This window comes from Nicotiana tomentosiformis, chromosome 7 (assembly GCF_000390325.3).
Source record: "Nicotiana tomentosiformis chromosome 7, ASM39032v3, whole genome shotgun sequence".
NCBI lineage: Eukaryota > Viridiplantae > Streptophyta > Magnoliopsida > Solanales > Solanaceae > Nicotiana > Nicotiana tomentosiformis.
The window spans coordinates 87,142,720-87,155,535 of record NC_090818.1 but is presented as its reverse complement, the minus strand read 5'-3'; the positions used below and the strand labels follow the sequence as shown (position 1 = coordinate 87,155,535).

Here is a 12,816-nt window from a genome sequence, read left to right as displayed (position 1 = left end):
AATGATATGGTACCACAATTTGCTGCCTAATTCCATCGATTCCTTCGCCATGCTTGCAGACTCCTACGTAAGGCGCATGCCAGAGCAATAAAGGTTGCAACTAGGAAGTCAGACCTCTTCAAGGTGAAACAAAAAGACAACGAAATGTTGAGGGAATTCGTATCTCGATTCCATATAGAACGCATGGAACTACCACCGGTCACAGACGATTGGGCTATTCAAGCCTTTACTCAGGGTTTGAACAAACGAAGTTCGGTAGCATCATGATAGCTAAAGCAAAATTTAATTGAATATCTAGCAGTAACCTGAGTCGATGTACATAATCGGTACCAGTCAAATATCAGGGTCGAGGATGATCAATTGGGGACCCCTTCCGGTTCCGTTTATCCAAACAGGCTCGCCGGCAGAACTCAAAGGGATATCGACAGAAAACCCCGGTCGTACAGAGATTGGTATCAACCATACAACGCAGATCGTAGAAAAAGCGGCCCAAGACACAATCACATCCAAAATAATTGAAGGAACAATCGATAAACATGCCGATCCCACAGAAGCACCACGATTATCAAAATACAACTTCAGCATCGACACATCAAGTATTGTGTCAGCCATTGGGAAAATCAAAGATACTATATGGCCCATACCCCTACAAACCGATCCATCCTAAAGAAACCCCAACCAAATATGAAGATATCATGGTACACATGGTCATAGAACCGAAGACTGCAGAAAACTAAGGGAGGAGGTGGCCCATCTATTCAACGAGGGTCACCTTCGAGAATTCTTGAGCGACCGAGCTAAAAACTATTTTAGAGACAGGGATGCGAACAGGAAAAACGAGTAGGAAGAACCACAACATGTGATTCACATGATCGTTGGTGGGGTCGATATTCCACAAAGGCCCGTGTTCAAACGCACTAAAGTATCAATCACCAAGGAAAAACGAACTCGAGACTATGTGCCAGAAGGCACTTTATCATTCAAAGATGAGGAAATAGAAGGGATCTCTCAACCTCACAATGATGCTTTGGTAATCTCTATCCTTATGAATAAAATTCAGGTCAAACGTGTTTTAACTGATCCAGGAAGCACGGCCAATATTATTCGATCGAGGGTCGTGGAGCAGCTTGGCCTACAAGATCAGATCGTACCTGCATCTCGGATTCTCAATGGCTTCAACATAGCATGTGAAACAACTAAAGGTGAAATCATCCTACCTGTAAATGTAGCTGGAACTATTCAAGAAACAAAGTTCCATGTGATCGAGGGCGATATGAGATACAATGCACTGCTCAGAAGACCCTGGATTCACAACATGAGGGCAGTCCCCTCAACCCTTCACCAAATACTGAAGTTCCCAACACTGGATGGAGAAAAAACAGTGTATGCGGAACAGCATGTTGCCAAAGAAATGTTCGCGGTCGACGAAGTAACAAATCGGTGATTTCGTCAACAAAGGGACCGGAGTCCAAAGAAAAATAGGAAGCTAAATAGCAACCACAACCACCAACCTCGTCTCAGTCGGGGAAGCAGGGAATGGACGAGGACGATGACTACTGGATCCCTCGATCCTTCATATCCCCCGAGGATTCTGACGCCACCAAATCGACAGTCGAGGAACTGGACCATTAAATTTATGACGTACCTGGGTATGGGGTTAACCCCTGAGCTCAGGGAAAAACTCATTAAATTTCTTATCAATAATATGGATTGTTTACTTGATCCCGCCTAGATATGACAGGGATCCCGCCGGAGATCACTACACATCGACTGAGCTTGGACCCAAAGTTTTGCCCGGTAAAAAAAAAAGAGAAGGCCCCAGTCCGAGGTAAAACATGTATTCATCAAGGACGAGGTAACCAAACTTCTCAAAATAGGATCCAGTCGGGAGGTAAAATATCCCGAATGGTTAGCAAACGTAGTTATAGTCCCTAAAAAGGGAAATAAACTTAGAATGTGCGTAGACTGTAAAGATTTAAACAAAGCATGTCCTAAAGACTCTTTTCCTCTGCCGAATATCGATCCCATGATCGATGCCACGGCCGGCCACAAGATCCTTAGTTTTATCGATGCCTACTCCGGGTACAATCAATTACAAATGAACCCGGAGGATCAGGAAAAGACTTCGTTCATCACTAAGTACGGCACCTATTATTATAATGTAATGTCGTTTGGACTAAAAAATGCCAGTGCCACTTATCAACGCTTAGTAAATTGAATATTCGAAGAATAAATAGGTAAATCAATGGAGGTTTATATTGACGATATGTTAGTTACGTCCCTACAAGCGGAGGACCATTTAAAAAATTTGCAGGAGACCTTCGATATACTAAGGAAACACTACATGAAACTCAACCCGGAGAAATGTGCATTCGGGGTCGGCTCGGGCAAGTTCCTCGGATTTATGTTATCAAATCGCGGGATCGAAATCAACCCCGATAAGATCAAGGCAATTGAAGACATCATAGTCGTGGACAATATTAAGGCCGTACAAATATTAACAGGGCGCATAGCTTCCCTAGGCCGATTCATCTCGAGGTCTTCGGATAGAAGTCACAGGTTCTTCTCACTGCTAAAAAAGAAGAACAATTTTGCATGGACCCCAGAATGTCAAAAAGCATTGGAAGAATTAAAGCGGTACCTATCGAGCCTGCCACTGCTTCATACTCCAAAAAAGGACGAGCAACTCTACTTGTACTTAGCAGTCTCAGAAATCGCGGTAAGTGAGGTCCTAGTTCGAGAAAAGCAAGGTATGCAATTTCCTATTTACTATGTTAGTCGAACTTTAGGTGAGGCCGAGATCCCGTACCCACACTTAGAAAAATTAGCGCTTGCCCTAATAAGCGCCTCTAGGAAATTAAAACCATATTTTCAGTGTCACCCGATCTGTGTGGTAACTACTTATCCCCTTTGCAATATTTTGCATAAGCCCAAACTTTCGGGCCGATTGGCCAAATAGACCGTTGAGATTAGTGGGTACGATATCGAGTATCGACCCCGAATGGCCATCAAGTCTCAAATCTTAGCGGATTTTGTGGTTGACATTACACCAGCCCTCGTACCCGAGGTCGAAAAGGAACTATTATTAAAGTTGGGTACATCATCGGGGGTATGGACCCCCTTTACAGACGGCGCTTTGAACATAAAGGGGTACGGCTAGTTTTTAAGTCACCCACGGGTAATATAATTAGACAAGCTATCAAAACTTCCAAGTTAACTAACAATGAGGCCGAGTATGAGGCCATGATTGCAGGTCTCGAGCTAGCTAAAGGTTTGGGAGCAGAGGTCATCGAGGCCAAATGTGACTCCCTGCTTGTGGTAAACCAAGTCAACAGAACCTTCGAAGTTCGAGAAGATCGAATGCAGAGGTACTTGGACAAACTACAGGTGACTCTACATAGGTTTAAAGAATGGACCCTACAACATGTGCCTCGAGAACAAAACAGCGAGGCCGATGCCCTTGCAAGTTTGTGGTCATCAGTCGAAGACAACGAGATTAGCTTGGGTATTGTCGTACAACTTTCAAGGTCAATAATCGAAGAACGCCATGCCGAAATCAACTCCAAAAGTCTGACCTGGGATTGAAGGAAAAAATATATCGAGTACCTAAAGAACGGGAAGCTTCCATCGGATCCTAAGGAATTGAGGACTCTACGTACGAAGGTTGCATGATTCACATTGGCCGGAGATGGAACACTTTATAGAAGGATGTTCACTGGACCATTGGCAATATGTTTGGGACCAGGAGATACCGACTACGTCCTACGAGAAATCCACGAGGGCACCTGCGAAAATCATTCTGGTGCCAAATCATTGGTTCACAAAGTCATCAGAGCAGGATACTATTGGACCGATATAGAAAAGGATATAAAAGAGTTTGTTCGAAAGTGCAACAAATGTCAAAGGTATGCGCCGATGATTCACCAACCCGGAGAGCAACTCCAATCAGTCTTATCCCTATGTCCATTCATGAAATGGGGAATGGATATCATCGGCTCTCTACCATTGGCCCCAGGTAAAGCTAAATTTATTTTGTTTATGACTGACTATTTCTCTAAGTGGGTTAAAGCACATGCTTTTGAGAAAATTAGAGAGAAAGAAGTCATAGACTTCATCTGGGACCACATTATATGCCGATTCGGGATGCCCGCCGAGATCGTATACAATAATGGAAAGCAATTCATCGGCAGCAAAGTGACAAAGTTTCTCGAAGATCACAAAATAAAAAGGATCATGTTGACGCCGTATCATCCTAGTGGGAACAGACAGGCCGAATCGACAAAAAAAATCATCATTCAAAATCTAAAGAAAAGATTGAACGACGCTAAGGGAAAATGGAGAGAAATATTGCCCAAAGTCTTTTGGGTGTATCGAACAATGCCAAAATCCAGTATGGGGATAACACCGTTCTCTTTAGTATATGGCACCGAAGCTCTGATCTCGGTTGAAGTCGGGGAACCCAGCGTCAGGTTTCGATATGCAACGGAAGAGTCAAATCACAAGGCTATGAATACAAGCCTCGAATTGCTAGATGAAAAACGGGAAGCCTCCCTCGTTCGAATGGCTGCACAAAAACTGCGGATCGAAAGGTACTACAATCGAAGAGACAATCTTCGACACTTTAAAATCGGGGACTTGGTTCTAGGGAAGGTCACCCTCAATACTCGAGACCCAAACGAAGGAAAACATGGCCTGAACTGGGACGGATCATATCGGATCCTTGATATCATCGGAAAGGGATCCTACAAACTTGGCACGATGAACGGCGAACAATTACCAAACAATTGGAACATATCACTCCTCAAACGATATTACTACTAAGGTACGACCTTCTCCACTTTCATTTATATTTTATACTAACCATTTGTAGGTGTTTAATCGAATACATCAAAGGATTCTTCAAACACAAAGTCCTTAGGTCTGAAAGCATGCATTGCACTCTTTTTCCCTTAGACCAATTTTTGTCCCAAATGGGTTTTTCCGACGAGGTATTTAACGAGGCAACCATTGTTCGTGCTAACTTAGAGCAATTCAACAGTATCCGAGACAATCAACCTCGAATACTGAGGGGCATCACCCTCGGATAGTTACAAAGAAAATACTTCGTGCCGACAGGGTCTCGATAGTAAATTTTGTAAGGGTCAAATGGTCGAACGAACCATGCCCATGTAGATTACTCGAGCCCTAATGGCAAACGTGTACGCATGTTAATCTATTGAAAAAAGTATTTTTCCTTGCCAGATATTTCATGCCTTAGAGAAAATTTTACTTTACAATATCGTGCTTGTGATCTATTGTGGAAACTGGCTTAAGGGTCGGTCACAAATAAAGTTCGAACAATTGACCCTGTACTCGGGGACTGCCATCCAAAAAATCGACATGATCGAATTATTAAAACCTCGAGATCGTAAGACCTTAAAAAGGCAACCCTCGATTTTATAAGCCAAGGCCACCCCACTCGGGGACTGATACTTCGAACAAGTTCGAAGTATAATAGGGGAACAAGCCCAAAAGGCGAATCCCAAGCTAAAGGCTACGGATAAATTAACACAGTTCGGAGACGTCTGATTTCCGTTATAAAACAGGCATTCAAATATTTTCATAAACCAGTTAAAAAGGCTACCCTCGGCTGAATTACTAAGGGTCTCGATAATATCGACCCTCAAAAACCCTAATGTGTACAAAGTCGCTCGAACTCTCGAACAAATTCTTTATTTTATGCTAAGGCATTACGAAACAAAGGGTCTCGATAATATCGACCCTTGAAAACCCTAATGGGTACGGGATCATTCGAACTCTCGAGAAAATCCCTCATTTCATGCTAAGGTACAACAGATTTTATATGATTAAACAATAAACTTTTCAAGCCGAAAAGGGGGAGAAAGCCATTCTTTTTACTATGGCCGTATCGGCCTAATTAAAGAGCCTAAAGGACCATTTTATTTCTGAGTTCGAGAAATCATCCTCACTCAATTAAACCCTAAGAGTCATCCTACTCCGAGTTCGAGCAAGTAATCACTCGATTAAGACTACATTAGTCCGGCTTCAATCAAGTTGCCTAAGCCTCGAACTTATGAGCAAAATTTTCATAAAGTATGAATGAAACAGAAAAAAGATCTTTTATATATACGAAGATATTTACAAGGGCCGATCATGGTCCTGCACAAAAATTCAAAAAAGAAAAGGCCTAAGATTCCTAATTTTCCTCAGGGGAAGCTTCTCCTCCATCGAGGTCCTCCCCATTCTCGGACCCGCTCTTACTACCATCATCATCATCATCATCAAAAGAGGCCAATGCTCCAGCATCAGCTTCATGCTCTCTAGCATTTATTATCTCGTCGTAAGATCAAAACCTCAAGCGTGGATCTCCTCGAGGGTTTCCCTCCGAGATTGGCATTTGGCGAGTTCAGCAATCCAATGTGCTCGAGTTTGAGCGGTCTCGGCTGCCTTTCTCGCTTGGACTTGAGCGGCTTTAGCATCGGCCCGGTAGACGGCCACGACCGCCTCTACCTCGGCCTTTGCCTTTTCGGCTTCAGATTTGGCCTCTGCAAGTTCGGAAGCAAACCGAGCCTCGAGCTCTTTTATTTGCTTTGCCTGAGCTGAGCTCTTCTCCTTCATGCCTCGAAGCTGACTTTCGACCGATGACAATTGGGCTTGAGCAGCCTCTTTTTCAGCAGCAAAGCGGTCCATACTTTCTTTCCACCCCAAGGTCTCTGCCTTCATCATGTCGACCTCCTCGCAGAAGTGCTCAATCCTCCCAACCTTCTGCTGAAACTGTGAGATTGAAATGTTAGTCATCGTTCCCGAATCGAGCCCATGAGCTTTTAATATTTTCATTACCTGCTCGATCAGGTCGGTCTGATCTTTGTGAGTCGTGGCCAACTCGGAGGTCCTTGATCTTTTCTTCTTTTTGCCCACCAAGAAGGTTGAGGGCATTCCTCTCCTCGGTAAACCTTTGAATATTGGCCTCGTACCGACTCAGCTCAGCTCGAAACCGAGAAAATGCTTCTCGATGAAGCGCTAAAGCCTACGCAGAAAGAAGAAAAGAAGTTATACAGGAAGAGAAAAATGAACACAAGGGTAATACCAACAAAGGGAGTTAAAGCTTACCCGATTCAGGGCTTGTTGCGCTTCATTGAAAAGGCCCGATGCCTCGCCCGAGTCCTTCCTCAAGACCTCCAAGTCGCTCAGGCCGGTAGCATCTTCAACCCCAGTAAAGTAATCATGGAAGGGGTCCTCCCTTCAGTGGGCTCCTTCGATGGAGGGGGTCTTCAATGCCTGAGCCTCTTGAATCATCTCCTTAGAAAACGAGGGGAGCAGCGGGGAGCCTCCAATTTCTACTACCCCAAGAGGATCACTTGGGACGTTCTCTCCATCTCGAGGGGCCTCGAGACCAGCCCCTACAGCCGTACCCACCGTTGGCTCATTATGGTGGGAGGCATCTTCAATCCTCGATGACTCGGGAACTTCACCCAAGTCTCTTCCCGAGACCCCCTCATCTCGAGATGGAGTCTTTGCAGCCTTCACCGATTTAGTGGCCTTTAGGGTCTCGGTGCTCATTCCCACTAGGGACACCAGCCCGGAGTCATCTTCTTCCTCTTCTTCTTCTTCCTCCCTTAGACTCCGAATAGAGCCTTTGGTCAGAAGGATGATGTTCTTCTTCGTCTTACGAGCCACCTTCTTCTTAGGTTTTGGATCCTCGGAGGTTAAGGTCTTTTTTCTCTTTTTGTCCTTCACTGGTTTCGATGCCGAGATCGAAGTCTCCTCCTCATCAGATTGGGGCCTCACGATTGCATCCTTGCCCAGGACTATACACGAGAAAATTGAATAAGTAGAAGAAGGGGATCTTAATCTAATCATCAAATACACAAAGAGTTGGCTTACCATGAGTCTTGGCCTCCCATCGGCCCTTTGATAAATCGCGCCATGAGTGCTCAGCGTATGTAAAGGTCGAGGCCAGGTTCTGAACCCAGCTCTCGAGGTCAAGAATCGCATGGGGCATCCAAACGATCGCTACATCATGAAAAAAGACATCGATGAGAAAAGAAAAAGGAACAAATAATACATGGAAGATAACAGTGAGACGGTACTAATGATTCATGTTCCATTTCTCAGGAAATGGCATCTTCTCGACTAGGATTAGGTCGGAAGTCCTCACTCAAATGAACCGTCCCATCGAGCCTCGATCCTTGTCTTCATCTATGCTCGAGAATAGCACTTTAGTAGCCCGGCGTTGGAGTTTTATTAACCCGCCTCAATAGAGGCGGGGGTTGTACAATCTGATAAGGTGATAGAGGGTGAAAGGGAGCCCCTCGATTTTGCTCACGAAGAATCGGAGCAGAATAATAATTCACCAAAAGGAAGGATGGATTTGGCCTAGGTTTATTTGATATTGACGGCAAAAATCAACGATGACGGGTTTGAGGGGGCCCAGTGTGAAAGGGTAAGTGTAAACACTTAGAAACCCTTCCACATGGGTGGTGATGTCTTCTTTGGGGGTCGGGATCACCACCTCTTTGCCCTCCCAGTTGCAGTCTTTCTTTACCTGCTTAAGGTATCCCTCAGTTATCTAGCATATATACCTCGACACTGGCTCGCATCGACCAGGAATCGACGAGGCTTTATCGATCTTGAAATCGGAGTTTAGCGCGCACCCCCCATGAATGCATTCCTCAAGACGGGGTTCCACCTGCATTTTCCCACCGGCCGATTGAGAAGATGAAGCAGCTTCTTTTTGTGGTACCGTTTTTGATGTTTGCTATTTTTGTGTAAGTTTAAAGGAGAGGAAGATAATAGGACTTGGCATTTGAGAAAGGATTAACAGCAAGACCTGAAGATTTGTAAAAGGGAAGAACTTAAGAAATGTAAAAGATTTGGAGATTAGAAGAAAGTGAAAGTAAAGTTTGAATCAATGAGGAAATGGTCTATTTATTGGATTTACGGCGACGGTTCAAAGGCACTAGTGGCCGACCACCAACTGACACTCTTTAATGACTTGGGAAACTATACCGACGGGACGTTTCGGTCACTTCCGCCACTTACGTCACGATGGTGACGTCATGGCAGGTCGAGATAAAAATCAAAGGCTCAATTCGTTTCTTGTCATTACACTCCAAACAATGAGGGGACTATCTGTATACAGTTAAAACCGAGCCCACCCAATTTTTCTATCTGACCGGGACCAGGGAGCTGCATCGAAGGTCGGCCCCGTAGTGGATCAGACCAAGGTACGAGGACAAAGTACCAAGTTCGGGATTTGAGGTACCTATCGAGACCGAGGCAAGCAGCGATTGAGACCAAATAAGACAGACATCGAGCAAGATCGAAGATAACATAATAACGGAAAGGTGAAATATCTGCGACTGGTCGAAGATCATGGCGAAAATCTCTGAACGGATCAAATTAGGAACGGTTAATTAGCTAATCATGGGATTTCCTTCTGTAATTAGAGTTATACCATAAGTAGAATTCTTCTACTATAAAAAGGGAAGTATTAACTATTTGTATGGACAGATTGTTCTCGCATATAAAATCCAATATAACGCTCTCTCTTTAGCTTATACTCTCTTGTTCATCAGCTTGATTTATTTTTAACTGTTTTAGTATCAATCGGTTCGACGGCACCCTAGCTCGAGGGTTGAATTTCGTTTCAACACTGGTTCGCTTTGCTTTATAGTTCATTTCTGTTATTACTCTTCACATTTATCAATTGGTATTAGGTGAAATCACGTGTCCTTAAAACCACATTATAAGTTTAATTGTTATCCAATTTTAATGGTAAACAAATTTCCTGCAGATTGACACTGTGTCAGTTTATCAAGCTTGGAAAAGATTAAAAGTAATGTTAAGAAAATGCCCACACCATGACATTCCTGAAATATGCAACTGTATATTTTTTATCACGGGTTAAAACCCTCTGCTAGAAATATGATTGATGCAGCTGCAGGAGATTATTTAATGGGAAAAACCATGGAGGAAGCATTGTAATTGTTGAACGAGATTTCTGAGAATGCCATCCAATGGCCATCTGAGCGTGTAATCATCAAGAAGGCTGCTACGATAAATCAGGTTGATGCTTTAAATACACTAACACAGCAAATTATTTCTTTAGCGCAAAAGTTTGAATATTTTCAGGTGAATACACAACAACCAAGCCAGTCCGAGACTTGTGAGATGTGTGGAGGAAATCATCTAAACCATGAATGTCAAGCAACCAATCATAATCATGAACAAGTCCATTCTGTCGGTTATAAACCGTACCCTTTTGGGAGTTTAATGCCACAAAAGCATCCAGGATTTCAATGGAGCAATCCAAATGGTGCAAAGAACTCTCAAAGCTTCCAGAAGAAACAAGTACAAGGTCCGTCGGAATACCAGAATCAAAACTGGTGGGCAACCATACTACATACCCTATAAACAAGCAGGGTCATATCAGCAAAGGCCTCAACAAGCTCATTCAAGTCTTGATGACCTTTTGTATAATTACGTTAAGGTCATTGATGAAAAGATGGAAAGCTAGGGTTCAATCCTAGAAATTCTAGAAATTCAATTAAGCCAGCTTTCAACTCTTGTGTCAGAAAAGATTCAAGGTCCCTTGCCAAGAAAATACAGAGAAAAATCCAAAGGAGCACCTTAAAGCCATCACCTTACGGTCAGGTAAAGAGCTTGATGAACCCTATGCAGACCAGTCAAAACAACAAGTAAACAAGGGTAAGAATGTTGAAATACCCTCTAAGCCATCTGAAGAGAAAGAAGTAAAGAAAAAAATATTGAAAATTTGACTCCTTTCCCAGTGACAATTCCTTTTCCACAAAAAATGAAAAGAGAAAAGCATTATAATCAATTTTCAAAGTTTTTGGAGATTTTAATACAAATTCACATTAATATTCCTTTCACTGATGCTTTGTTGCTAATGCCTTCTTAAGCCAAATTTCTAAAAGAAATTTTGTCAAGTAAAAGAAAATTGGAAGAAGTTTCTGTGGTAATGCTTACTGAAAAATGCAGTGCTATACTTCAAAATAATCTACCACAAATACTTGGCGATCTATGTAGTTTTATTCCATGCACTTTGGGAGGAGTATATTTTGAAAAAGCACTTTGTTATTCTGGAGCTTCAATTAACTTGATGCTATTTTCTATCTTTAGAAAAATAAATCTTGGTGAAATGAAAGACATAGGTGTTTCTCTTCAGTTTGCAGATCAAAGTACTAAGAAACCTAAGGGAATAATTGAATATATGCTCGTAAGAGTAGATAAGTTTATTTTCCTTATAGACTTTATAGTACTTGAAATGAAGGAATGTCCTGATGAACCAATTATTTTGGGTAGACCATTTCTTGCCACAGGTAGAGCAATCATAGATGTTCATTAAGGACAACTAATTTTGAGAGGTGATGAAGAAAGACTCATTTTTTATATGCAAAAGATATTAAGATTTTTAGGAAATGAGACATCATCTTCGTGTTTTTCAATTGACATGCTTAATTATCTTACAGATGAATTCAAAGATGATCAATTAATTCCAGACTCAATGGAAAGATGTATGGCCAAATCTGGCCCAACACAAGCTGATGTCCTATCATCAGAAGAGAAGTCGAAATACTAATAAAAGATTCTGAAGATGAGGAGATGCAACGGGAACAAGTTCAACCAAAAATTGAACTCAAAGTTCTCTCATCTCATTTAAAATATGTTTATCTTGAGGAAGAATTATTTCATCTTCCCTTACTGTAGGACATGAAGAAAAATTGATTCAAGTGTTGAAAGCACAAAAAGGAACCTTGGGATGGACCATAGAAGATATCAAAGGGAATTAATCCAGATGTTTGTACGCACAGAATCCTCGTGGAGGATAGCTACAAGCCAATAGCATAGCCCCAAAGGAGATTGAATCTAGCAATGTAGGAAGTAGTAAAAAAAAGGAGATCGTAAAGCTTTTGGCGGCATGTATTATTTATCCCATTTTAGATAGCCCTTGGGTAAGCCCTGTTCAAGTAATACCAAATAAAGGAGGTATGATGGTTATAAAAAATGAAAGTAATGAACTCATAGCTACCAGGACTGTCACAGGATGGAGAGTCTATATTTCACGAACTAAAATCCCAACTAGTCGTGACGGTGCCTAGAACATTATTAGGCAAGCCGACAATCACATATCAACTAGGAATTTGAATTTAAAACATAATTCAATAAGCTCAACAGCGGAAACATCTCATAGATAATTGATAAAAACAATTGTAACTCAACTACAACCATCCCAAAAATCCTGGTGTCACCGAGTACATAAGCTACTAAGTGTCAACATAGTCTGAAACTCTAGTACAACTATCTGAGAAAAATAGAATAGTACTGAATAAAATGAAAAGAAGTAGAGTCAAGGTCTACAGGCATCATAGCAGCTACCTCAAAGTCTCCGAGCAGGTACTAGCACCAGATCTAGCAATCACTGTGTCCAGATGTACCTGGATCTGCACACAAAGTGCAGAGTGTAGTATGAGTACAACCAACCCAATGTACTCAATAAGTAACAGGACTAACCATGGCTAAAAGCAGTGACAAGCTCAGAAGGATACAGTCATAACCAAAATAATGATAACATAGATATAACAAAGAGAATGACAGTAATAACTCAAAGAAACTTCCATATTCAGTCCGTTCACGGTACAGAAGTTTAGGCATGCTTTCAAGTTCAATAATTAAAGCCCAACACTGATAAAATATGCCAAGTACAACTGGCATGAGGAATGTTACATCTCTATGCCTACATGACAAATAAGCATGATAAATGTAATGTATCACAGTGATAAATTCTAGGTA

General features: G+C 42.1%; 1 protein-coding gene across 1 annotated transcript; it reads left to right on the top strand.

Annotated features, from left to right (window-relative positions):
* The first annotated feature begins 868 nt into the window (after positions 1-868).
* On the top strand, positions 869-1,444 carry LOC138895940 (uncharacterized). The gene has a single exon (XM_070180704.1). It carries the CDS (start codon positions 869-871, stop codon positions 1,442-1,444), a length of 576 nt encoding a protein of 191 aa, XP_070036805.1.
* The last annotated feature ends 11,372 nt before the right edge of the window (positions 1,445-12,816 follow it).